Raw genomic sequence first — 27,783 nt, forward strand, 5'->3', positions numbered from 1 at the left:
ACTATACTTAATAAGAAAAATGGGACATAATATTTTTATCTTGCATTACTCCTTCTCCTACCAATGACATATTTGTTCTATAAGAGTTTTATATGATATTGATATATGTGTTTTTATGCTATTCATATACAGACTGTTTTGATGTGATTGTTTATTGTCTGGCCAGAACTTTATTCTTGCATTTATTAAAATTGTATATACTTCATCATTTCCTGCTTTTTGCGTCTAGGATTTTTGGTTTAGATGTGTATACCGTCTGGTGCACTACTAGTCTCAGTCTCCATAATTCATCGCTACCTGTTTTTCAAGATAAACTCTTACTACTCCAAGTACAAGACCTGGGGGCATCTAAGTACCTGTGATATATATCACTCTCTACGGGAAAGACGGATTACTATAAGTGAAGACCTCTCATTGCCTTGTTCAAAGAGTCTATCTTGTTTACATTTGGAGCAGTTGTTGCTGTATTTTATTAATTGTCCCATGGTTCCTATCATCTTAGGCCATCTGTGTTTATTTTATTATAAATCTTTTATCGATTGGACTAGTGGAGAAATTATTTATTGGGGGTCTTCTTGTGTTAACTCTTGTTTGTTCTTACCTATATGATTGCTTCAGTCTGTTCCTCCAAATCTTTCTCATCCTTACCACAAATTCCTCAATGTATTCTGTAAGAAAGCAACCAATACACTATTCCCGCATAGGATCTATGAATGTGCTATCGAAATAGTTCTGGGGGGGACGCGGAGACCATCCCTCTACTTCTTAAAGCCCACAAACCTATTTGTGTAGAAGAGCTGAATCATTGGTTTAGGCTCTCTCCAAATGCAAAATTAGTTTATTTTCTATGGGATGTCTTTTAGTTCGGTTTCAAACTACCAGATAGTAGAGAAGTTAAGGTTCGCTCTGTACGGAATTTACGTTCAGCACTCAAATTACCGGAATTTGTGGCTGACAAAGTGCACAAAGACGTTAATCTAGGTCACATATTAGATCCATTTCCCCTTCCACCAATACCAGGATTAGTAATTTCACCAGTTGGAGTAGTCCTTAAAAAAGAGGCCGGGATATATAGACTTATCCAACATTTATCCCACCCATTAGGTCGTTCTGTAAATGACACCATTAATATCAGACATAGCTCCGTTTCATACCAATCGTTTGAGACAGCTCTTGGTATAGTCCAATTAGACATAGAACTCGCCTTTCGTCTCCTTCCTCTGCATCCGGAGTCTTTTTGATTGATGGGGTTTCGGTTGCCCGACCGGTATTACGTAGACATATATCTCCTTCAGATTTAGCACCAGCCAATCGTATAGGACTTTGGTCCTGGGACCAGTGGCTACTGCCGTATGGCCATACACTGTTTGGTTATGTATATTGTTTGTGCCGTCTCGCAATTTGTCTTCTCCACCACCATTTAAGCTCATTTATTTTCAATAAACTGTTTCCTATTATTTTGCCCAAACTTTTGTCTTGTGTCGTTATTTTAAGGTGTAGCAAGTAGGTCTTAAGTTTGTGTAAGGTGTAGCGACCGTAAATGACACGTCTTCCATCTGCAGTTTATGCAAAACTTCAAAGCAATGATGGTGAATGGTTGTTGCAACTGCTCCACTTTATAACATTATAGCTGCAAATTTAAATTTTGGAACCACTAATTGCTGTTAGCACCATGCTATGGGCCAAAGGAAGTGACCTGGTGAGTTTAAGGCAGCCAGCTGGCTGCCAGTTTGACAGCATTCTTTTAACAGATACTTGGAGTATTGGAAATTGGGCCACAAGATACAAATCACTTGCTTCACAAATTTGGAAAAGGTTAAAGATAGATATGAGCGACGTGGTGGTTAGATTTCATACAAATTGGATTTTGTGTAAAGTTCCAATTACAAACTTCGATTTTGTGCTTCTCTATTCTGCAGAATGGTAATTTCACACTATACTTGTAAATTGCTTTCTGCATAATTTATAGACTATTAACAGAGCTGTGATAGGTAGGACTGGGACAACTTTAGACAAAACTCTATCAGTGAAATATATATAAATAATATCAGTATGATGTTTAATGCTACTTGCTGTGTTTATATTTGCTTCTGACCAGATGGGCAAGAGAGAAGTGAAGGGGATTGGTAATACAATGTATAACTGTCAAATGATCTATATCGGAGTGCAAAACCACTGTATGTACTGTAACATATATATGTATGATTGCATAAAATAAAATATAATTAAAATAAAAGTTTGATTTTTTTGAAAAGGAAACAGATATCATTCTATTTATTGTTTTTTTTCCCTTTATGTTATATCATATGTGTCGTGTTACTTAAAGCGGCACTACCACCTACACCATGGGCCTGAGTCATTAAGGCACTCTGTGCATGCCCAGTACTGCGGCATACGGCCCTGCCCGAAGCCAAGTCCGTTGACCATACGGACACAAAAGACACTTACTACAGTCTACGATTTCTAGAGTGAACAGGATTGGGAAGGGGCATGTGGCCGTAGTCAATTGACAGTGAGGGCGGTACAAGCTCAAGTGCACGCAGCCACATCCGAATAAAGCCATACGGCCATCAAAGTTACTTGTTCTTCTGCCGTATTTCTTGCACCAGCTATAGGGCTAGTCTAATTCCTGAGTCCTGGTGATGTCAGTATCGTGTGCATGCTATAACATGTGTCTGCAGTCAGGAGCAACTGTAAAAATGTCTGCTGTGTTCTGTAGACATAAAAGCTAGCTCAATAAATGCTTTTCCAAGGGAAAAAAAGAAAGAAAACCCCCATTTTTTTTAAAAAAAATTCCATTTATAATCAAAAGTGACTATTATGGACAGGTAATATTTATTGCTTAATATTTTTTTCCTGTACTTTTCTTTTGAGATGTTATATTCCACATAGGTATTGCATGTATCATGCAGTATCTGGTCTAGTAAAACTACACCCATAGTCAACACCACACGTATCTTTAACCTTTTCCCTTCCTAATCCATCAGCTTTGATTACAAGAAAGTCTTATGGTCAGCCCCCTGTTTTAGTGGGCTCAGGACAATTTCATCTTTTGTCCCCTTATTAAAATGGTTCGAATGACCATACTTCCCTAACAGAGATGCCTTGTTCCGAGTTGTTTTTATGTAAACAGGTGAAGGAGGTTTAAATAGAGAGTCTGCTGTAGCATACCTTGCTGCTAAACAGACACACACAGCTTAGATATGAATTTCTCAAACAGTGGAACTTCTTCAAATTAGTACAGACAAGCAGCAACTGACCATAAGACACCAGCAGCAGCAGGTAGCAAAATTTGCAAGAACAGTTAGGAGAGAGCAAGCTAAATGTCCTTATTCTGGTGGGGCAGTCCAGATTTTTAACTTCAGGTTCAACAACCAGTTATTTTAATATATTTTTGCACACTATTTGGTATCTTCTATTGCTATCTATTAGTATAATTAACTTTACATCTAGTGGTCAGCACTTCTGCCTTGTGGCGCTGGGGTCATTAGTTCGGTTCCTGACCATGGCCTTGTCTGTGTGGAGTTTGTATGTTCTCCCCGTGTTTGCATGGGTTTCCTCCGGGTGCTCCGGTTTCCTCCCACACTCCAAAAACATACTAGTAGGTTAATTGACTGCTATCAAATTGACCCTAGTCTGTCTGTCTGTCTCCGTCTGTGTATGTGTGTGTGTGTTTGTATCTTAGGGAATTTAGACTGTAAGCCCCAATGGGACAGGGACTGATGTGAGTGAGTTCTCTGTACAGCGCTGCAGAATTAGTGGCGCTATATAAATTAAATGATGATGATGATGATAAGAGGACATGTGAGAAAAAAGCTGATTGGCAGCGGGGCACGTTTGCTCCTGGGCAGCAGTGAAGCCTGGATAGTATACCGCATCAGACATCAATACATCTGTACATGAGTGCATCTGGGAATAAAGTATTTTTATTGAGATTTTTTATTTACAACATGCAAATAACATATTTAACATGCACATCAGTACATCTGGACTGCAGCCTTACCAGCCAGCCAGGCTTTTATTTTACTAATGTCAAGTGTGTGAGGGACTAGGAAGTGGGAATTGGGGGTAGCAGGGGTGGCAGGTTGAAGCTTTGCCAAGGGCACTGAGAAACCTTGCACCACCCCTGGTCACAGGCGCCTTGGGGTTCAAATAATGTGCAGTGGTAAGTTTAAACTAGTGCTATATTTTATTTGAAAGTTCATTTCACATGTAAGTATCTAAAAGTAGTTTGTTCTTCTGGTTTGGAGATGTATAATGAATTGTAGCATAAAACCTGTAGGGATCCAATCTATCTCTGCAAATGTGTGAGGAGTGAAGGGGCTGTGAGGTTACCAGAGGGTGTAGAATGAGTGTAGTGCTATCAGGAAGAACAGATACATAGTGCTTTCCTAGCAGGAGTCATGGTGCAGTGTAATTGGAGGGGAGCATCACCCTGGGGTGGTAGAGTTTTTACAACAAATAAATGTTAACGATAGAGCAGGAATTAGTTAAAAAGGTTAATATATATGATCCTGTTTATAGATATGGAAATAAAATGGGCAACAATGAGGTCCTTCACAGTAGCTTAGCTATTGCAATGTGTTACCTTGGCTTCAGGGAATGTTGACACATAAGACAGCAGGTTCAGGAATTAGGAGGAAGGAAGGAATTCTTGATTGATAATGACAGAGACATAATCAGAATTATTAGCTATGTATAAATATCAGTTCTATGCAAGGTCATCTTATACTCTTTTTTGCTGCCAAGTGTTAAACTGTTGAACAAATCAATATCAGTTTTGAGGTTTCAATTAACAAGTGATTGTTTCCTAGATCATATTTGCCTGCATATGTAATGTCTGTTTGTCAGAAATTGTAGATTACTAACATACACTATGAAATGATTACATTAGTTGTGCTTTTTTAATTTTGTTTTATTATAAATTATTTTAAGTTTATTATTGCAGCCATTAATAATTAGTATTATTTTAGGGGTTAGGGGTTTTAGGGTTAGAAGTTAGGGTTAACCCCAATCCTAACCCCTAAAATACTACTTACATGACATAAATGACAGGCGGGTCCGTCCATTGCCGCTTTAAGGCAAGAGTCGGTTGATGATGATGTCATTTTCTGCAGTCTGCAAGAGAGCAAGTAATAATATGAAGTAATCTGCATTCCGGTAAGTAGTGTTTTTGGCAGGTCGGTGTACTATTCAATTGGAATCCTCATGTCGGTGTCTTTTTTGTTGGGGTAGTCAGTACCATGAAACTGACTACCACCGTTTTAAATTTACCACCCCCTCCAAGGCAACTTGGTTTTTCGAAGGTGCAAATTTACTCTCTCTCTTTGCTTTTCTTTCCTTAATAAATTATGCCCATTATATCTATATAGTTATATTAAAAAACATTCCAAGATTTTCTGTTTAAGATACTGCTTGCATTTTCTATTTTATGTGATTTCTACATTAATAACTTATCTGCTGGGGAAAAAACAGAAACTGTGTTAAACTAGATCTACCATCAGAGCGAATATATGTTCAAATGCATATTGTGAAGCTTATTCACTGGAACATGTAGTCCAGTCTGTTCATACATACGTTTCCCTTATTATTTTAATTTAAAAAAAATATTCAATGTTAATACACATCAGAATAGGTTTATAATCACTTTAGAACATCAAAAGTAATACCACTTATAGTACTTAGCAGCTGTATTTCTGGAATATTTAGTTATATATAACGGCTAATCATTAAATACTAAACCTATGACTTGTAGTTTATTTTAGATGATAATCATTAGACACACAACTTATTGCTTTTCTGTTTCAAGATCTTTCTATTAGTTTTGTGTTTTAAATGGTCTTTAATCAGAATGAATGGTAATATCACTGTTAAAATAGTATGTTAATATATATTGCTCATTTATATGTACAACAGCTCCAAAACTATTGAAATATTTGCAAAACTCTATATTTTGTATCACTAGTATATAGTTCCGTTAAGAGCTGATGAAAAACAAATTTGATATTAGCTCCCCATTCATAGGTACCACTAAAATATTTCCTTGATTAACATAGTTCATCTAAATATATCCAATGAGAAAAATAAATGATTTTCTGCTATTCTATTATTGATTGATAACAAACTTGAGATCATAAGATCATACTCCGGTCTTTTCGCTAAAATAATTTTTCACTTGATCGCAAATGCAATATAAAAATTGTTATTCGCTTGCCCCCTATTAATTAATAATCAGCAGCTATTTATAAAGCGCCACTAATTCCGCAACACTATTAGCATTATTATATTTATGCCGATTGTAAATTAGTCATTTATTAAAAACATAAAATCATAAGCGAAATTTGTTAAATAAATATATATATCTTATTCATTTTATATATATATATATATATATATATATATATATATGATGGCACACACAGTAAGGAAGCAGCATAATAGTTGTGTTCCCACAGAGAGCTAGGCTTAGTCAAATTATTACCCTGTACACTCCTTTCATTTATAATAATCTTCTATTATGTATTATATGTCTATTTTGTTCTCCCATATTTTTTCCATATTACAGTTAAAACTTCACCCAATGTCTGCAACTAAATTGTAGTCTTTAATTTGCACTGCCTGCCAAAAGTGTGCTAGGGGATATTGTGTGTTTTATATAGGCCATGTTTTACCAATTGCACAGCCCTGAATTGTTTTTTTGCATCTTATTATCCTTCCCATCATATTTATTTATTGAGCTATTTTTTGTTTAGCATTAATAAAGAAAACTATCACACCTAATCAGGGCTTGACTGGCCATCTGGCACTTCTGGAAAATGCCAGAAGGGCCGATGACTACATGGGCTGGCCCGACACTTCCCCTGGCTTTCTGGTGGCTGGCTCCTCCCCAGGAACCAGCCACCTCTGTTGCGCAATGGATCAGGGCTCCTCGCTCCCTCTCCCCTTATCCTCTGCACTGTTTCCAGTTTTTGTTCTTTCTTCTGAGCGGGGAAGGGAATCGTGCAGGGGGGGGGGGGGGGGGGAGTTGTCAGAATTGAGAGAGCCAGGGGAAGAGGGTGCAGGAAGAGGCGTGAGAGGGGAAGGGGGTGCAGGAAGAGGGGTGAGAGAGCCAGGGGGAAAGGGGGTGCAGGAAGAGGGGTGAGAGCCAGGAGGAAGGGGGTGCAGGAGGAGGGGTGAGAGAGCACCCCGTTCCTGCACCCCCTTCCCCCTGGAAGGTGGTGCAGGGGCTTAAGTGAGAGGGACAAAGGAGAAGATTGTGCAGGGGCATAGGTAAAACAAAGTGTAAAGGGAGAGACATCTTTAGAATGGGAATGTCAGGAATGCAGCCATCATAAAACACAAGTAGTAATGAAGAATGGGAATGCACAGAGGGGACAAGTGTTAAAAAGAATCAAGCCTTCATACTCCATTCACGTATATTTTCCATACCCCCACTTCTAAATTTAAACTTCGACCACTGCCCTCTATCCCTGCTCCCGACTTGCTGTGTGAGCTGACAGCTGGTGATCACTCCTCGCCCAGCGCGCCCAGTAGGAGAACAAAACACAGGATGCCATAAGCAGGTAAGTTCATATATTTTCTCGTGTGCAATGTGTTTTTAACCATCCTTTGTTGAACTGGGGGCACTACTGTGCATCCAATGACGTTTAAAACACTATGTATTGCTCATTATTGCGCTGTAATGTTTCTTGCATATTTATCTGTACAGTGATTTTTAATTAAGAGGAAAAAACACTGATTGTCATAAATTTTATCTGTGATTGTGTCAATAGATCTATTTTTGTTTGCATTGTAAATGGTGTATTAAGCTGCTCCTGGGACTCACACTCTGATTTGATATGCTGTACCAATTTTTATTTGTGAATGAGTTTTTGTCTGGTCACTACTATTGATTTGGGGCACTACTATGGCATACTGTTATTTGGGGTCACTACTATATGGCATAATGTTATTTGGGGACACTATTGTGGCATAATATGATTTGTGGGCACTAATGTGGAATAATATGATTTGGGATCACTACTGTATGGTATATGATTTGGGGGCACTACTCTGCCATAATATTATTTGGGGGCACTACTGCATGGCCAAATATGAATTGAGGGTAATATTAGGTGGCATAATTTGACCTGGGGGTGCTACGGTGTGGCAGAATATGAACTTCTGCAAAAGGCAAGTCTCTCATTGTTGAATATGATGGGAGCCCAAAGAAGTTGCTGTACCGGGGCCCAAAATTCCTCTTGTCGGCCCTGCCTGTGAGTCAAGGGGGTAGACTCCAGGTAATAATCTAAATGTTTCCTATCTAATCAAACTGATGGATCACATCCAACTATCTCTCACCCACCTCCTCTATCCCCCTTAATTTATATACTGTCTTATTTAAAATGAATAGAAAAGACGCATATCCAGTTACTGTAGTAAAAAAATAATTTTTCTCTGACATTATGCTGTAGATGGAAATACTTTTAATGCGGCTGTGTGGGTTCAAATGATCATTCAATAGTTATGTTTTTTCTTATATATTAGTTTTATTTCATGTGGAATGATTCATGAAAATTCTGCCATTACTATTTAATTGAGGGAAAATGGTACCTGTTAACTATATGTGTGTAAGTATTCTGTTGTTGCTATTTTGTGAGAGATTTGAAAATAGCAAAACATTGGTTTCCTACAGTGGTGCCTGTATAATTGGTGGTATTGCTGCAGTATGGGGTGGCGTGCTGGTGGCAATGTTGTAGTGTGTTTGGGGCTTAGTATTGCTAATAAGTAGGAGATTGTATTGCTGTAACGTGGGGGGTGATGCTGGTTGCTATAATGTGGGGGGGTAATACTGGTTGCTGGAATGGTGGGGGGGGTAATGCTGTAATATGGGTGGGTATTGATGTAGTATGAGTGTGTGTGGTGGGTTATCTATTACTGTAATTTTGGTACTAATAATGTATTGTCATGGTATTTATTGATGTTATTGGGGTGCTAACAATGTAATGTTGAGGGTCATTAGGAGAAATAAATACCCCCCACACCCACCCACTTATAATACATCATGTTGTACTGCACAGGCAACGCGCACTACGCCAGCATCAGTGTACACATATATACTGCATGGAGCCCACAACAGATGGGCCTGTGTGCTTTAAATGCCAGGGCTGATTTTTAGTCCGGCCCTGCACCTAATCAATTTGGGAACCATATAGAAATGTGTGCAGCCAGTTGGACAGCCATGACATATTTTATTGCTTTTAATTGTTAATTTTAAATGATTAAGATATTTGTTTTCCTAGTTGAGGGATATAATTGTTGCATAACCCTGATCTACAGAATGAACCTCGGGACTACTGTTACCCATACTTCCCAACTGTCCCGAATTTAGAGCTCTGTCCAGCTGTCCTGCCCAAAGACATGTTTGTCCCTTGGGTGGGAATGTTGGGGGGGGAGGGAAGTAGCTAATGGACAGCCTAGGGCTTTCAAGCACTAAGGACTTGCAAGCTGGGAGGTATGTTATTACCTATGACAAGAAAACTGAGGCTGCTAATTTACTTTTACATTATTTTTATGGAACCCAATTGATCATGATCAGAGTTCTCTTTTTATGTTTTAAAGATGATCTATCAAAAATGTACATAATTTTCGGTATATTAAAGCATTTCAGTTAGGAATATATAGTCTACATAGAAACTATTGCACAATTGTAATTAGTAGCTACAGTTGTTATCACTGTATTTTTTCTTATTAATCTCAGTGGGCTGTAGTTTTTTACTTAGCTGAAAACAAGTGACAGCCGTATTGCTTTAGTTTAGTTGAAAGTGTTGTTGAACCAAACCTATTGAGTGAATGGTATAAATGACACCACCAGCTGAAGTTGACTGCTGTGCTTCTTGGCAAATTATCAAAAGTGACCCGGACTTTGCACAATGAGAAGCATCATTTTAGGCAAAAGTTTATCAAATGAGGTGTTATGTGCCTTTAAGTGCATGGTCTGATAGGAATTAGTAGAGAGGAACTTTGTAAATTTCCGCAAGACTATCTAATTTTGATACAATTTAAAATAACATCCTTGATTAATTTTTTTCATTGAAAACACTTTTACAAATGCATTTATCAGATTATTATTATTATATGGCATATTTAATATATGTGTATGTTTGTGTGTGTGCAATATGTAGCAGCTTAGCATACTAAATGATTATATCGTCATCATTTCAGTTAACTGGGGATTTCCATATTTGCAACTGCCATGAAAAATAAAGCAGGGATAAATACAAATCCGAAACCTAAAATGAATACAAATAAAATTGAAAAACTAATAATAAATAATAGCGCACACAAAACGTTTTATATTTCATACAGACCAATCATTTTACTTTTCAACACAATATCTAATTGATACGGATAATATTGATCAGTTGTTATTCATTACACATACATATACAAATTGACATATTAGGCGTTATGACTATCCCTACACTACAATATCTAGAAAGCTGCCTTACCTTGATAGTTGTGATTAGCTGAGGATTTTCTGGAACTTGTGGGTGAACAGCTATAAGTATATTTTCATAACCATTGTCTCTTAACTGCACACATGATGCTGTCAGTGTGCTGTGGTGTAAATCATGCATCAAAAACAAGCTAAAGAGACAAATGGCTACCTGCATCATTGAAACAATAATACTGCTCTGCTTTGAAGAATTTATACTGTCTCAGTAGTGCATTGTATAAAATAGGGTGTGTCAGTCTCTGAGACCAGTTTGGGAGTTGTTTTTTTGGGAGGTGTTCCTTATTTCCTAATTTAACTTTTATCACATGATCATCTAATTGTTATATGATGTAGGGGGAATAATGTTTATAAAGTTTCCACCTTTTATAGCCCTTATATAAACCTATATTTTACATTGAACATTACTGCTACAATAGACGAAATGCAAAACTGGAACTAGTAGCAATTTGTTGATGAAGATGCATCTTTTTCAGTTTACAGGTGGGACAAATTATTACTTTTTAATTATGATTTGCAAAGGAACATTACTTTGTAACTAAATAATCTAAAGAGGCCCTATGTAATCTGTGCTATGACCTATTAACTTCAAGCACAGCCAGCCTAGCAAAGAAGGCTAAGACTCTAGGGGGTAAATGTATTAACTTGCGATTCTAGCAAATTGCCGATATTTGGCAACTTTGCCATCGCAATTTAAAATGGCAATGTGTTTAAAGGCAAGATTTGCCTTTAGACACATTGCCAATTAAAATTATGCTGGCAAAGTCGCCACATATTGGCGATTTGCTAGAATCGCAAGTTAATATATTTACTCCTAGATGTGGAAACAGGATAATTGGCCAAAGCTTTGAGCACTTAAAAAATGTGGCTTTCCTTCCCCACATGCACAGGAAACGAGGCAGAGAGAAGATTTTGCCTCTACAACACAGCGCGTTGGATAGAAGAAGGGAAGTGTGGGAGAACTCTTAATAAATGGGGTGAAGGCTTGGCTCAATTTAATGGTGAGGGTGGATGGTAATCATTTAATAGTGGATGGGTGATATTGATTTGTGGAGGCAATTTATTTGATGGTGGGGATTATTTACCTTAATTGTGGGATCATGGTAATGCCTATTAAATTAAATCGAGGTGATGAGACCATCTTTTTAATGCTGGGGTGATGTGGGGGCTATGAATTGAATGTGGTGTTTAGTGTGACGAGGAGGAGGTCTATTTATTAAATGTAAAAAGTGATTTATGTAATGTTTGAACCATTTGGGGAAAATAGGTTTATTTATTAAATGTAAATACTATTTAATTGTTGGGGCTGTGGGGGGTCTGAGCGCAAGTCTATTTAATATAATCTCCTTGCATTATGCCTAATTAGAACTGCACCTGTCGCACTGCTTCAAATACCTGCCTCAAGCTGTGCTCGTGCAGTTCATCCGTGTATACCTGGCTGCTGCTTGAGTTTCCCCTGTTCCAGTTTGGTTCTGCTGATACTTGATCTCCCATTGTGACCTTGGCCTGTTTACCGTTTATGCTTGTTTTGCTTGTGACCCCGAACTCTGCCTGAATACTGGATACTGCTTGAACTCTCGTTGCCCTAGACCTCGGCCTGATTACCGGATTATGCTAGTTTGCTTGTGACCCTGTACTTTGCCTGGACTGTTTGCTTCCCTGGACAGACTCTTGCACCCTGGCATTGGGTAACTCGCCATTCTTATCCCTGCATTTAAACTATATTTGCATTCACTGGAACCTGTTATTTCTGTGTACCTTCCTGCCACACCTGTTCATATTTCTGTTGGGAGTTATACCTGTTTATGAAAACCTGCATGTTCCTTAAACTGAATCTTTACTTAAATATTTTGCCGGAATAAAGACATTTGTATTATACTTCCGTGGCCACTTCCTGAGTTTACTAGGAATCATAACATGAATAGGTCTGTTTATTAATACTGAATGCTATCAATTAATAGTCAGGGCTGGCTGGGGGGAGGGATAGGTCTATTTATTAAATGTGAATGCCATTAATTTGATGTTGGGGCTGGGTGCAGGTAGGGAGGCCTCATTATTAAATGAACCCCAAGATTCCAGGATATAGAGAAGCAGCAACTAAACTTAAGTCGCCGATAATGAAAGCTACAAAAATAAGTAGGAGACAGCAGGACAACATAAAGACTCCCCAGACTCTGGTAGGACGCGCAAACTATAAAGATTAGTTCAAAAGATTAGTTAATTTAGTTCAGTTTAGTTAATTTAGCTTATTTAGTTCAGTTAGTTCATAAATTAATGAATCGAAAAAGCCAAAAGAGCCAAATGAACTATTAAACTACTGAGTAAGGAGAATAGCTGATCACTGAACTATATTGTCATGAGTCAAAGTCCCACACCATGTCTGAGCATAGCAGCGGCACCTGTGGTAGTATAGAGGTACTGACTCATGAGTATTACATGAGAGCTGAATAGCAGTGCTGCTGTAGTAGCACCCACAAACCTAGTAGCTTATTTAGCACAGATAGGAAGTGCAGGGAGAGGGGAGTTCAGGGCCCAGTACCAAAGCCAGAATTAAGACTAATAGGAGAGTGATTTTATCACAAAAAGGTGAGTAGCATGAACATACGCACACACACACAGACTCTCACTTACACTTAGGCCGTTAGTCAGTGCAATTTCAGATGTTTTTTTTTTTAATTAGATTTCTATTTCATGGACTGTTTTGTGCTTTCTTCCTTCCTGTTACAGATAGGAATTAAAGAGCCAGTGTGAGTGAGCGAATCTGCTGGAGCTGCTCTGCTTTATCTCTGTCTAACTCCTCCCACTTGTTTTAGTTCCTGATGAACTTATTTTTGCCAGAACTGTGAACTAAATGAATTAGTTCCCTTTGAAGATTAGTTCATTTTGAACTGATCATTCGTGAACTACCCATCACTAAATTAAGCTAGATCCTACCATCATTATCTATAGTGTATAGACTAATGGCACAGTACCCTCTGAAAAAATAATAAATGAGATCACTGGATGGATAACCATGATTTGCTCAAAATGTGCCCTTAGTTTTATTCCAGACATTATACAGCAATATTGCAGAGTTTACTATAACAGTGTGTGTCATACAAATGCTTTGTACATCACCCTCTTTATTTAATGCTCTATTATGTTGAAAAGTGGCGGGTGGTAATGGTGCCAGCTCAAGAGTCCAGGTAATAAACAGGAGCAAATTGATTCTGCTCCTGCACTCCCAATCATTGCACTCACTGTGTTTAAAATGCCAGAACTTCCGTATTAGGTGCCGAATGGTTGCTAGGAATCTTTTAGATGTAAGAAATCCATCAGCACAAAGTATTTGATAATGTGCCAAAACAAAGATTTCATCCATTTGCCCAAATTAATTTTAAACAAAAAACTGAAATAAGCGATTGAAGTAGTACTTACCCCCTTCCTATATCCATTTTAGATTTTCTTTGAAGTATCCAACTTATTTCACAAGTCACATTAATAGTTTGTTGAAGTCCATCTGTTTGAAATTAAGGTGCATCACATGATTACCTGTCTCTGTGACCTCCCTGCCAGGTAGGTAGCACATTTCCAAACATAGACTACACAATGAAGACAAATGAACATCCTAAGCAGATCAAGGACAAGGTCATTGAAAAGTACCAATCAGGAAAAGGGTACAAGAATATTTTCAAGGCATTGAATATGCCCCGAAGCAGTTAATTCCCTCATACAAGAAAGGAGGATATATGGATCAACCGTGAATCTACCTAGAACAAGCTGTCCTCCAAAACTTAGGGGGTATTCAAAAACGATTCGTGGCCGCACAGGTCCTGGTACCGCAACATTGCGGATTTCTGTGCGCATGAGTCCCGGTACTGCAACATTGCGGATTTCCATGTGCACAGTACCGGAATTGGCACTTTATACGTGCAGCAGCGAGTAATCAAATACCCCCCTAAGTGTCTGTACGAGAAAAGCTGTAACAAGGGAGGCCAACGTCAACTCTAAAGGAGCTACAGTCTTCCATGACAGAGGTGGGAGTAAATGTGCATGGGAAAACATAAATCTAGACTGTATGGGAGGGTGGCAAGAAGAAAGCCCTTGAAATAAATTAACATCAAAGCCTGGCAACATTTTGCCCTAAGACATGTGGGAGACATGACTATGTAGAAGATTCTATAGTTTGATGAGGTCAAAATTTAACTTTTCAGCCTAAATGCTACATGGCACCAGCCTAACACTGCACATCACATTTCAAAACACCATCCCTACAGGAGAGTACGGTGGTGGCATCATCATGGTATGGGGATGCTTCTCTGCAGCAGGGACTGGTAAACTCATAAAAATAGAGGAGAATATAGATGGCACAAAATCAAGAGAAATACTGGAGAAAAACCTGCTGCAGTCTACAATAGCACTAGGACTTAAAATAATATTAATCTCCCAACTTTACAATGATCCAAAGCATACAGCAAAAGCCACAGTGGAGTGACTTGCTACCAAAAAGGTTAATATCCTGAACTGGCCTATTCAAAGTCCAGATCTCAATACAATTGAATATCTGTGGTGACACCATTTAAAAATTGCTGTCTACCAACAATCACCATCCAATCTGATGGAACTTGAGCTATTTTGCCAAGAAGAATGGGCTAAAATTCTAGTGCTTAGATGTGCAGAATGGATACACAGTTACCCAAAAAGAATCAGGGCTATAATTACTGCCAAAGTTTTTTGTTCAGAAATACTTTGGACAAATGGTTGGATTAATGTTTTTGGCACATTGAGTACTTTGTGTTGATTAGTTGGAATACATTTCAATAAATCAATTATTGGCTCCATGTTGTAACACAGCAAAATGTGAAAAAGTCCATGGGGAGGTGAATACTTTTATAGTCATTGTATTAGTTTATATAGAGATCAGTAACAATGAGCTTAATGCTTTGCTTGTTCAAAAGCCTACAAAAGATAAAAGACAGAAGTCTAAAGGCTTTGACATTGAAACTTGCATTATCCTGGCCCTGTGAGCGTGTGACCCAAAAGTACAGAAGCAGCACAAAAGACTTTCAATTCTTATAATAAACTATAGTTTAACTGGCTTAATATATTTTTATAAACTTATAGAATGTGGAGAATCTCCACAGTACGAGCTCTGAATACCCAGGTACATACTTGGAATTACTCATAACACATTAAGAAATAAACATGTGAAAGGGTAGACAAGCTTGACTCAATGCGGGAAAACCAAGTTTTCATAAGTTCATAAACTTGGTGAAAATGAAGAAGCAGAAACTGTAAATAGTGGCAGCTCAGAAAATTAGACTTATCAAACAAAGTTCCATGATGTGGCAATTATTTTATTCAAATAGTAATTCCCCACACTTTTTATATACATACTAACCCTGTTTTACATAATGTTTTCTTGAACGACTTATCAGTAAAACAAGTTATACATAATATATAAAAAACATTGTAAATTTAGATCTGAAAAGGGTGCTAAAATAAAGAAGAAAAAAGCATGGAATATATTAATTTATTTTATTTTTCCAAAATGTCACTTTTCTGAAAGAAAAGTTTAACTTTTCATTGCTTTAGAATCTCCTGAAACTTTATATCAATAGTCAGACCTTGCATAAAGTACAAATAATTGATATCCATATACTTGGGAGAAGCTAATTTAATTTCAATATACATATTTGGGGTAGCATTAATTGAGTAAAAAAGCAAATAGGGAAATCATAGAAAAATTAAATTTTTCCCCTATAAAAAGTCTGTAAACTATATTGATTGTTAAAGCTTGCTTTTAGTAGCTATTGTAATCACAAAAATAGAGAATGCTTGAATTTTGTTTATTTTAGTCCATGGTAGAGCTTATATCATTGTATAGAATCGCACACTAAAAAGCAATTCCATGGCAAACGGACACATTATAAAAATGTGAAAATTGGACTGGTTATGAAGGGGGGGGGGGGGGGCGGGGGGGCCGACGACAAACAATAAAACCTATCGAGTCTTAAAAATAGGATAAGATTAGGCCTGTTAGAACTAGTTATTTTCATGTCAGCTGAAGTGGTGGTCTCTCTCGAATTAACTTAATCTGGCAGAATGGTAGAAAACATCAATTTATTTAAAAGATAAAAAGTTAGACAAAATTTTGTAAAAAAGTATGGCGCACTACCTACAGTGGGCATAGGTGGCTAGACATAGTGCCAAAAATAAAATAACTAACTCTCTGCTAGTTGAGGAATGATTGAAAAACGAGTATTAAAAATGTGGTGACAAATGCTATCAAAGTAAAGTTTTTACACTAAAAAGTCAATAAAATCCCATTTTCAAAATGGTTAATGATTAATAGAGCCAGACAAAGCACTAATTGGCAATCAGCCTGATAATACCCTGTGCACTTTGAAAATTAGCTAAATAATAATCTGGTAGATTTATTTTGGAAAATATGATTGGAATATTTTCCATATCAAACATATACCTGTGGTCATCTCCCATCCGCACAGGTCCCTAAGGATGCCGGAAGTTATCCAGTTTGACTTATGTGCCAAACAGATGGATTCTGCCCAATTCGGCACATTAGGAGTGTGGTCAAACTGGACAGAGGAACCTCTCAGCATACAACTCTGACTACATCTGTTACCTTCCTACTGCAGAAGTGAATATAAGAGACACGTGAAATTCTTGAATTACATAGAGCGTTCACAGTAAATTCCTCTTGTAACTTAAGAAAACAACGTTAAGCCAAAGTATTAAAAAAAGCAATAACATTTATTTTACGGTAACTTTTTTTTCTTCTTTACACATGCTAAAAAAGCATAGATGACAAGGTAGACGTTTTATTTACACAACACTTTATAAAAAGGTTCAAATGTTCTGTTTCCTTCACCTTATGTGCACATGCTCTTCATTTTTTAGGTTCTGATCGCGCAGTTGTTTTTTTTGAAGCAGAGAGTGGGTTGCAGGTCAGAAATATGAAACAGTTAGCTTTGCTGGATAAGAAGTAGGTAAAGGCAGCATCTAGATCATACAGGTAGCCTTTAAATATCTCATGCTCTCAGCCAGAATAGCCATCAGCTCTTTCAATAGCAACAAGATTTACACAGTTAAATGACTACAAAACTTTTTGGGAAATCAATGTCACAGGTGATTCTGTCAAACATTTAATACGGATGATAGGCTGTTGCAAACAGCACTTAATAAACTTCATAGAGTCCAATAGAGCCTTTATGCCAGGAATTGCAGTCTCTGGACACTTCAGGGCAGTGGATCACAGTTAAGTTTTCTTCAATGGAGGGATCATTAAGATTAAAAGAAACTAGCAAAAAAAAGCTGTACAATGTAAGCTCACGGTGTAACCGTAATCCTGAGTGTAGACTCTCTCTGGCAATTTATGCTGCAGTATAATGCAGTGCACAGAAAATATCCGACACATTCCTGTAGAAGTGCTATTGCCTTAGGCTATGTACACACTGGAATTTGCGATGCACTTTTTACCGCAAGTAAAAACGCAAATTAACTACATTACATATATGCATGTATTCATTTTATATTACTCTAAATGCATGTAATAATGCAAATGCGTACTGTTATTTTCACATGCACTTAACTTAAATCATAGTTGCCTACTCTCCAAGAAGGTACGGGAGACTCCCAAATTCCTGGGAGTCCTCCCGGACTCCCGGAAAGCAGGGCAACCTCACGGATCCTGACCAGTTCGGTTAGTTAATTGGAGGGGTCGGGGCTTAGCGACGCAATTCACGCCTCCTCGTGGCCCCACCCTATGCTGTGATAGGCTATAATGGTTGCGTCAGTTTCGGGGGCGGGGCCAAACGTGTTCCACTTGGTTATGTCCCCAGAAATCTCCAGTGAGATCTCCCCTCCAGGAAGGGAAAACTCACAATTCGGCAAGTATGACTTAAATGAAGAATTTTAACATCAGTGTGTATATAACCTTAGCGAAAATGAGCTGTAAACAGACAAGTTATACCACAATACAATGGATCAAGACTGCTTAAATTCTTTACAACAAATGAAAGTCAGACATTGTTTATTTGTCTAGATCCCCACACTTTCAAATGTACTTAGCCACAGTGTCTTTATTGCCCTTGCTACTTACTGCAGATGTATGTTACTTATGGATCAATAGGACAAATTGTTGCATTCTAGATATAAAATCATTCATGATGTGATATTTCACTGCTTCAAATTACAGTGAATTTGACAAGCCTAAAGGTCACCATTTGCAGGTAATATTTTCTACAAAGCAATCTTTTAATGTGTGGTTATGCTACAACCCAGAACTGTGATAGCAAACTTCAAGAACAGAAAAATCAGTTAACATAGGATAGATATAAAAAAAAATAAAAAAAAAAAAAATTCCAAGCAATGGAGAGGAAGAAATCAGTCAGTCATTCTAGTAGTGTAAATGAAAGATGAAACATAGTTTGGATGTTCCAAGTTCGAGGATTAAAGTTTGACAACACTGGCCTGCGCTACACAGAGCTCACACATTTATAAAGGCAAAATAAATAGTAAGTTGCCCATGCAACCTGTAAGGTGTGTGCTTGTGAGGGTGATCCCACTCCTGAGACTCCTTGATTTCAGCCACAGTGAGCCCTAACATTTTGTTCTGGTCCCCATCCTAATGGAACCTAGGCTTGATTTGTTAATTTGTAATGTAGTCTCATTAGCCAATGTAATGTGTTGCAAACTTCATGTACAAATAAATTATACCCTATACAGTCTTCGTTGGCCTTAAAGATATATAGGTATTTAATGTTAGCACCTTAGAACTCACTACACTTCTATATTATGTGGCAAAGAGCATTTGTAAGTAGGTTTATTGCGTTGCAGATGTGTAGATATTTATATGCTTGCGTTTTGATGAACATAATACTGTTCTTTCTAATGTCTGAAGAGTGCGTCCTTTCAACAAAGTAATTTTTTTTTTCTACAGAAATTTTATGCTTTCCACACAAACTATACAATTTTTTGCTACATCTTTAAAAGGCAACACTATTGAAGTGTAGCCTAGTCATGGGCTGGACCAGTATATATATGCTAGTAATCAGTGCAACAGGTTTTAGAGGCACAAGGGAATTGGGAGAGAGACACTAGTGCACGTGGCTGTACAAAGCATGTACTGCAGCATCTTACTATGTTTGGGGACAGCTGATATAACGCAAGCGAGGTTCGGTTAGGAACATCTATTTAGAGACTAAAATCTTAGCTATGGTTATAGCACTCAACTCAGTTTTATTTCGTTTTTTTGCTTGCTTATTAAGCTATAACCTCATAACTGTTCGGTTATGAAATTGCCTTGGACATGCCAAACCTCGTATACTGAAACAAAGATTCCCTGATATCTGTAGCTTTTGAACAGGGTCCTTGCATCACTGCCACCCCAATTCAGGTCCAGATAACAAAGGGAAGTGTACATCGCCTTCATAGTGAGTGGGTTTTGGGAAAGTCAAACCTGACCAGCAGAGAACCAAATCAGAGTCAGATTCTTCCCCAAAAAATGAAGACCCAATAAAACTTGCAACTTTTTTCTGGGGCATAAATAATAAACAGAAAAAAAATATTAGTAAGAAATATTATTTCTACTAATGGACACTTGGTGGCTCTTCGGTGAAACAACGGACCACAAGGTCTTCTATCTTCTTTTGAGGAGGTCAGTCTCATGCAGAGTCCATGAATGGAGGCTTTTATATAGTTCATTTACTACCAGATAAGCTACCAGATGTGCGATTCACAGTGTGTCATTTTGATAACTCCAACACCTCCACCCAGCCGCCGGTAGTTCATGCCTCCATACAACCTGCACATGGAAAAACAAGTAGAGATTGGTCTCTAATAAGATAATTTATTAACCAACACACTGGGGTATACTTTGCAAAGTGGAATAAAGTGGTGTTATTATTTCAGAACATCTAATAACTGTCAAGCATCAGATAAATACCCATTTCATTTGAGGTTTTGTTTATGTTATTTTTAGCTATGCTTTAGATCCCACCCTCTTCAAGCGCTCACAGATTATTATGGAGGCGACCCAGGGAATTTAGCAGGAAGAAACAGACAGACAGTAAAGGTTGTTTTACATATTGTACATAGCAAATTGGCTTTTAATCAGGCTGTATTATTTAAGGACCGCCAACACTAAAACACAAGTTGCCTTAACGAGAAGTTGGTAAGTTACACTTGGAAAATATTTCAAGTTCTTTCAAGGTATTGGAACATTTACATATATATATAGTTTTATGTGTCATGCAGCAGAGTATAGTTATTACTCTTTCTCATCAGCTATTTCAGGCTTAAGAAAAGGTAACTGCTGTGTCCTCCAATGGGAATACTGATATTAGGTCTACGGTGTGTAGAAATATCTCTCTTTCCACTATAACCTCCTTATCTCATTTATCACCAGTCCTGATAAAATTCTTAAACTTTTACGTATGTGTGTGAATGTTTTAGTATCTCTTTCATACATGTCAACTTGTATATTAGGTGTATTGGCCCTTTCACATTAATGTTATTTTTTAAACTGAATAACAGGTACGCTTTCATTTCTACGTACAATCAGCCTCATTCAGAAAACATTACAAAATCGACTGTGTAATAGATTGGAGTGCATAATATGAACACACTAATGTCATATATATAGCATCAATATTTTCTGTAGCACTGTATAATTGGAGATATCAATATCTTCCCTTGTTGAGTTTACTATCTAATTTCCTTACCTTAGGCACACAAAGCATGCACACGCCAGGACAAATTAGTTAGAAGCCATTGAAACTAGCAATCGGTCTTTGGAACTTCACAAACATAGGTTGTTCAGAGACTTTAGTCAAAACTGAACATACTGCAAGTGTTACGAGTCAACGGCACTAACCAATGTACCACTGAAAGTACGCTGATGTTTCTATTAAACGGTCACTCCACTCTAGAGTGGATAAAATAAACAAATTACCCGTCATGCATGCAGCTTTGCATTTTACTAAGCAGGAGTAACAAAAGAAATTTTATATTGCTTGAGAAAATATTCTTAGATAAACTTGTCTCTCTAGCCTTAATCTTTAATCTAAACTACACCTTTTTCATATGGTAGAGGTAAAATAAAACGGCTTTATGGTGCGTGCACATTAATTCATGCTCAGGGCAACATAGGGAAAATGTAGGATTGAACATACATGCATCTTGCACTGTTAAGTTCTTTTTCTATGTTCAATCCTGCACTTCTTGGGAGGTCCATGTGTATGCACCTTGCATTACTCAGAGTGATATTATACGTCTCATGTGATGTGTTTGTCGATGAACAGGAGGAGGGGAATCCCGGAGGCTTGTGCGTCTTATGGTACAGGCACACAGAAAAGAGCCCCTTTAAGTTTATTTTTAGTCAATTATGATTATTATTAATTTATCAATGTGTCAACAAAGGTTTAGAATCTGTGAATGAAAAGTTAAGAGGAACTGACAAGTTGTATTCCATTTTTGCAACAAAAGCAAAAATCTAAGCAATATTGTGGTGTTTCTTGTCCCTGTTACCTCTTCCAGCTGCTATCAATTTAAGAAGGTATTAGCAGATATTGCATTCCCCTTCAGAAGCCCACTATTCTAAGAATTATTTAGATAATGCTGAAGAATTTACTTATCACAGACAAGTTGAGTTTAGGAGCAATGACTTGACTGCACTGCAGAGAAGGTAAATTAGAGTTTACAGAGAACTAAAGTATTTTTTTAGACAATAAAATTGCATCATAAATTTTACAACGCGTCTACTGAGTTAAATTCTTGTGCCCACACCCCCATGCGGATTATAATGTTCAGTCTGTTTCTCCTTCCCTTATTCACCGTCAGTGGTCAGTGTTGAGCCTTGGCTGCCACAGTACGATTTCATTCTATTTACAGAATCAGTATTCAGTGCATATTAATGCAATCACCAAGAGCTGCCAAACCTGTAACTTGCTTTCTGTGATCACAATAATGTTAGCAATATGATCAAAGACCTGTCAGGTAAGTGCTTGTGCTCATTTATATTAAACACATGCACCCCATTGGTCATTTAAAGGTAAGAATATGGGACCTTTGTGTCCATTTTGCAATAGGCCAATATTCTGATACTTTAATGCAGGCTATATTCTTCTTTTCCATTTTCGTGAGGAAGGAGAATAAACAAACTATTTTATTTTACTGCATGCAGTTAAAAGAATAGAAGAAACATATCACCTTCTGTGAAGGACAAGAAGGTTTTCTTGTTTTTAAGAGCTCTAAATTATCATACTGTACAACATGTACAAACAAGTCAACCACCGACATACCACACCTCTACACAAATACCTATTTTGTCATTTTGCAACAGTTATTAAAACTGCAAAGTACAGCTATGTAACACAGGTATCAATTAAGACTAAGTATACTGCACAATGCAGTATTGAATTTGTACATGTATTGTGTTACCATGAAGCCAATGGTCCCAATGTTCTAGAAAACTAGTATAGAGTGGTGATGCTGATGATACACACCTCCAAGTATTAGCATCCGGGTCAAACACCTCTATTGTCTTCAAGTATGTAGTTCCATCAAATCCTCCTACAGCCATCAACTGTCCGTTCACCACAGCCAGGCCAACCTATGGCAAGTATTTAAAGTAAAATATGTTTAGTTACCTAACACGAGACAAAGGTATAGAACAGTGTTGGCTAACCTGTGACACTGCAGGTGTTGTGAAACTACAAGTCCCAGTATGTTTTGTCAATATATAGCAGCTTTTTGCTGGAAGGGTATGCTAGGACTTGTAGTTTCACAACACCTGGAATGTCACAGGTTAGCCAACACTGGTATAGAATAAAGAATTGCTAGTATAAAAAAATGATTATTAAATCTACACATGGAGCATGTTTTATGTTGATTTGATGATACCCTAGAGCTGCAGTGTCAGACTGTGGTGCATGAACACTACTCATTCTTTAGTAACATAATGGAATTGTGGCGCAAGCAAACAATTGTGTGACAGGTGCATGGTCAAGCTATTCGTCCGAAAGCAACAGGCTCATCTGTTTCTTAGAAGGCACATTACCTCTAATACTACACAAATATTTCTGATGAATACTTAAAGTCAGTTGTTTACTTTTAGAAGAGTATTACTTACAAGCTTTTATGCAGAAATTAGTGCAACCTATTGTACATATATTCATTTTACCTTTATGCTTTAAGGCTATTTAAGTACCATGTCCGTAAACTATATGATAAAAGCCTTTTCAATCTTTGGTTTAATAGTCCTATTAATAAGCACTAGAAAATTTAGTCCTAATTTGATAACACATAGAAACCAGCAATTGGACTGCACATATTTGCCCAAATGTTTTGTGAAAGATTTATGTGGTCAAATAATTATAAAATTGATAAAATAAAACATGCGTTTACTTGCAAATTTTAGTTAATTAACTTGGAAAAAGAAAGAAAGAATAGAGCATATAATCCTACCCCACTCCGGCGGGAGGTCATGGCTACTACTGGAGACCACTGATTGGTCCTGGGATTGTACCGTTCAGCACTGCTCAGTTCTGTGGTGTCGTCTCTTCCGCCCACTGCATAGATCATGTCCTGGTACACAGCACAGCCTAGGTGCTTTCGGCGTGTGCCCATTGGTGATATTGTGTGCCAGCGGTTTTCCTGAGGATTGTACCGCTCCACTGAAATGGGAGAATACGAGCCAGTGAAAGTCATGCCTAAGTTGTCTTTTAACCCTTTCTACAGAAAAAAGAATCAAAAAAGATGTCTATAGACCTCCGAATTTACCAGTATTAAGAGGAGACGTGCCATCTGATCCTCCAACAGCATAAAGGAAACCACCTAGAACTGCAACAGCCACTCCAAGTCTCCGTGTACTCATAGAGGCAACACGTGTCCACTTATTCTCCTTTGGGTCATACCTAGAAGAAAGTGAGCATTAAAGAATTTGCTCATGTTTTCTAGGACTTGTATTATACATTTAGTGTTTGAGGACTCTCCCATCACTGATAACTAGGATTCTGTCCCTTCATGGGGTCCGCCACTTCTACAGAACTTAACCATGTTTCATCGCCAGCTCTGATGACTTGTAGCTTGTTCCTGCTGGCTATCTGATGCCTCCACTAGAAAGTCTGTGGCTGACACAGTTAAATGAATAATATTGGTCATGAGAATAAGGACATTGAGAGAATAGTATGTTCAAGCAGTTTTAAAGGTTGGTTAAACTACTTAACCTCTAAAAAATGGCAATTGCTATTATTACATCATGGAAAACAAAGGGGGAAAAAAAAGGAAGAACATAACTTCTGTTGTGGCATGATTTAATGTGTCATTCCAATAATAAGCAGCTTTTTTGAAAAATTTGTGCAGATGTGGGTGTTGAACGTTTCCACTTAGCCATAGGCACTAAATCACCTATCATAAATCACCTATCAACTTCCTGAAATTGAGAAGACTTTCCGACAAGGACACAAGCAGTCACTTCACCTATGTAAATTTCTGCCAAGACGAATCAAAAGCAGCAAATTGCTGTAAAATTTTCCCTCTCTCGGACATCAGAGATGTACGATTTTAAATATATGCTTTCATTACTTCAAGCCATGATCAGAGCAAATCTTTGTTTCTGTTACAGAATGCCACTAAAAGGGACTCTTTAAAACACACTTGCTCTATAAATTGTTAGATTCTCAAACACTGAATTTACCAACAGTTATGAAAAAGGAATGACCTAAAACCTTGCGTGAAAAACAACAAAAATAAATGTAAAAAGCCTTTACACATAAATCCCCCCCGAAGACTCCAGCAATATAAATGGTAACGAAAACACACACACAGAATTAATGCTGTTTGTAAGACAAAGAACAGAGTAAGATCATATTAAATTTGGGACTATGTAAATTAATCTCATCACCATTTGTTAGTTCCAATAAGCCATAACATGGTTGGTTGAATCCTTAGGATTCAATACATTCCTAGTATTCAGACATTGTTATTTTCAGCTCTGACTTCATTATAAAATACCTTGGGCCATTTGGTCTTTTAACTTATCCTAATCATATCACTTATATTTGAGAAGAGGAGGCGACAGTGTACAAAATTCGACTACATGACCTTGAAATTCACAGCTGATCAGGGTTGGCTGCAAATGAAACCAACAGTGCCAGTAGGTGCTATATATGACACATAATGCAGAATAAAACTTGATCATTTGCAAATCATTTTACTACTAAATTGGTGAATTAAAAAAAAAAAAAAAAAAGAAAAGAGGTTATCTTTTTAAAGAGTTGAGATGTTCTTTAACATTTGTGCCAAAAGGTGCCTTTAGGCCATGCCACTGTAAAGTAGTATAAATAGCAAGCAACTAAGTAAGAGAAGAGACACAAATCACCACATAGACAGGTTTTTGGCTCAAAATTCACATTAATATTTGAGGCACATCTAACAGCTGATAGTTCACTTGTCTCTGCAGTCTCTTCTTCTGCCAGTAGGGGGTTCTTAAGTAGATATTTTGTGATGCCTAGTAGCTAGTGTTCTAAGCTTAGACTGCACTCTCACTAGTAGTTCGTCTGTGTTCCCACTGGCATACAGCATCTACTCTGGCAGTTTAGGACAGAAAAATGCTTATGCCCATACAAAATATAAGCAGCAACAAAAAAAATATATCAATAAATGAAAAGCTTCCCATCTGAATTCAGGTCCAAGCTTTATTATTATATATTTTTTATGTAATAACAAATCTTTTCACTTTTTTTAAAAAACAATCACTTGTCATAATTAAGCAAAGCATCAGAAATAATTTGTTCATGCTACCAAAGTGAATGTAATATTTATTTTTTTTCTGAAAAATGTTTCACTTGGTTTTATACTAACTTTCAGTATATAATGGAAAAGAATTAGGGAAAAGGTCAAAAACCATACACTATCATACAGATCACAAATGTGTGGTTCAGACAACCTCTCTGCATTAATCCCCAGACATTAACCGCATGGATTTTAGCTGTTGGATTTTTCTTGTTTTTAGATTGAGAATAGTGATTAGCTCATACTATGTTTTTTATATGTTTTAAAAGTTGCAGTCAGGATGCGCTGATTGCAGATCAGCCTTTGTAAAATGCACAGTGACCTAAGGATCACTGGTTTTCTCCCCAGGTCACACATACATACAAACAAACAAACAAAAAAAAAATAACCTGCACCCAGGACATTTAGATAAACATTCAGAGCACCAGCTAAATATAATGAAAATCAAACCCTGCGTTGCTCTTGGTATGTTGCAGCTCTAAATAGATATATAGTTAGTTACAGGTGAAACTCTAAACAGTGCTGGCAATCAGAGAGAGACCCATCAGATACATCCGGATTCATTTTATATACAAATATACAAAAGGCAAAATTACACAAATACCTTTCCACGATGTTGAGGCAGGAGACACCGTCCTGACCACCCACAGCATAAAGATATCCCCCGAGAACAGCAACACCAACGCTCGTCCTGCAAGTGCTGGTTGGAGCCACATCACTGCTCCACTGGTTTGTCTTTGGGTCATATCTATAAAAAATAAAATAAAAAATAAATAAATTGCTTTTCAAAATAATATAGCAGTATCATTAAGTTACTGCAGAAGATATAGTAAACCGATTGCTAAAGTTATGATATACAAATAAGTAAATACATATGAATGGTGGGCCCGTCAGTTACCTTTCTACACTGTTGAGGTATGAGGAGCCGTCATGGCCACCAACAGCATACAGGAGGTCATCTAGAACACTGACTCCAACACCACAGCGCCTTTTGCTCATGGAAGCCACCATTCTCCACTCATTGGTCTGGGGGTCATAGCGTTCCACACTAGAAATTGCATCTCCGCTACACCAACCCCCAACTGCAAAAAAAAAACCTTTACTAACCATGTTTTAATCTAGTCAGTTACAGAAAATAACCTGAATATAATTTTTAATCCAGAATGTAAAATGTAAAACCAGTAATACAATATAAAAAGAGTTGCATGAGGATACAACATATTTTTAATATAAGCTGCCCCTACTTTGCTACTATTGCCTCCGATTCTGGAGAGAGAAGGGAACAGGGCTAATAGATCTGAGTTATGTGGAACATATAATAGGAGTCCCTTACAAGGAGTAGTGGGTATTTAAGCTGACTACACCACTCTCAAAGGTGATCAAATACATAAAATACAGGTACGCAATAAACATGCTTAATGTTGTACTCTCTGCATTTGCTGAAATGCTTGACTACATGAAGCCAAACCTAAAAAAGAGTTTCCAAATAACAT

General features: G+C 37.4%; 2 protein-coding genes across 6 annotated transcripts in view; both read right to left on the reverse strand.

The window, feature by feature from the left end:
• The window catches only part of LOC142099217 (calcium-activated chloride channel regulator 1-like), a 58,883-nt gene extending 48,176 nt beyond the window's left edge, over positions 1-10,707 (reverse strand). For 2 of the 3 annotated variants that reach the window (XM_075182440.1, XM_075182438.1), the window contains exon 1: positions 10,491-10,707. In XM_075182440.1, coding sequence (XP_075038541.1) covers positions 10,491-10,658 — 168 coding nt within the window. In that variant the 5' untranslated portion in view covers positions 10,659-10,707. Of the gene's footprint in view, positions 1-5,039; positions 5,119-10,490 lie in introns of all 3 variants that reach the window. The other variant, XM_075182439.1, reaches the window with a different exon arrangement.
• Positions 10,708-17,227: 6,520 nt separating this feature from the next.
• The window catches only part of KLHL20 (kelch like family member 20), a 36,959-nt gene continuing 26,403 nt past the window's right edge, over positions 17,228-27,783 (reverse strand). For all 3 annotated transcript variants that reach the window (XM_075182442.1, XM_075182441.1, XM_075182443.1), the window contains 6 exons: positions 27,189-27,372; positions 26,895-27,038; positions 24,278-24,411; positions 23,963-24,171; positions 23,002-23,108; positions 17,228-20,300 (listed from right to left, as the gene is read on the reverse strand). In XM_075182442.1, the coding sequence (XP_075038543.1) occupies positions 20,216-20,300; positions 23,002-23,108; positions 23,963-24,171; positions 24,278-24,411; positions 26,895-27,038; positions 27,189-27,372 (863 nt within the window). In that variant the 3' untranslated portion in view covers positions 17,228-20,215. The remainder of the gene's footprint in view (positions 20,301-23,001; positions 23,109-23,962; positions 24,172-24,277; positions 24,412-26,894; positions 27,039-27,188; positions 27,373-27,783) is intronic.

Source organism: Mixophyes fleayi, chromosome 8, assembly GCF_038048845.1.
Source record: "Mixophyes fleayi isolate aMixFle1 chromosome 8, aMixFle1.hap1, whole genome shotgun sequence".
NCBI lineage: Eukaryota > Metazoa > Chordata > Amphibia > Anura > Limnodynastidae > Mixophyes > Mixophyes fleayi.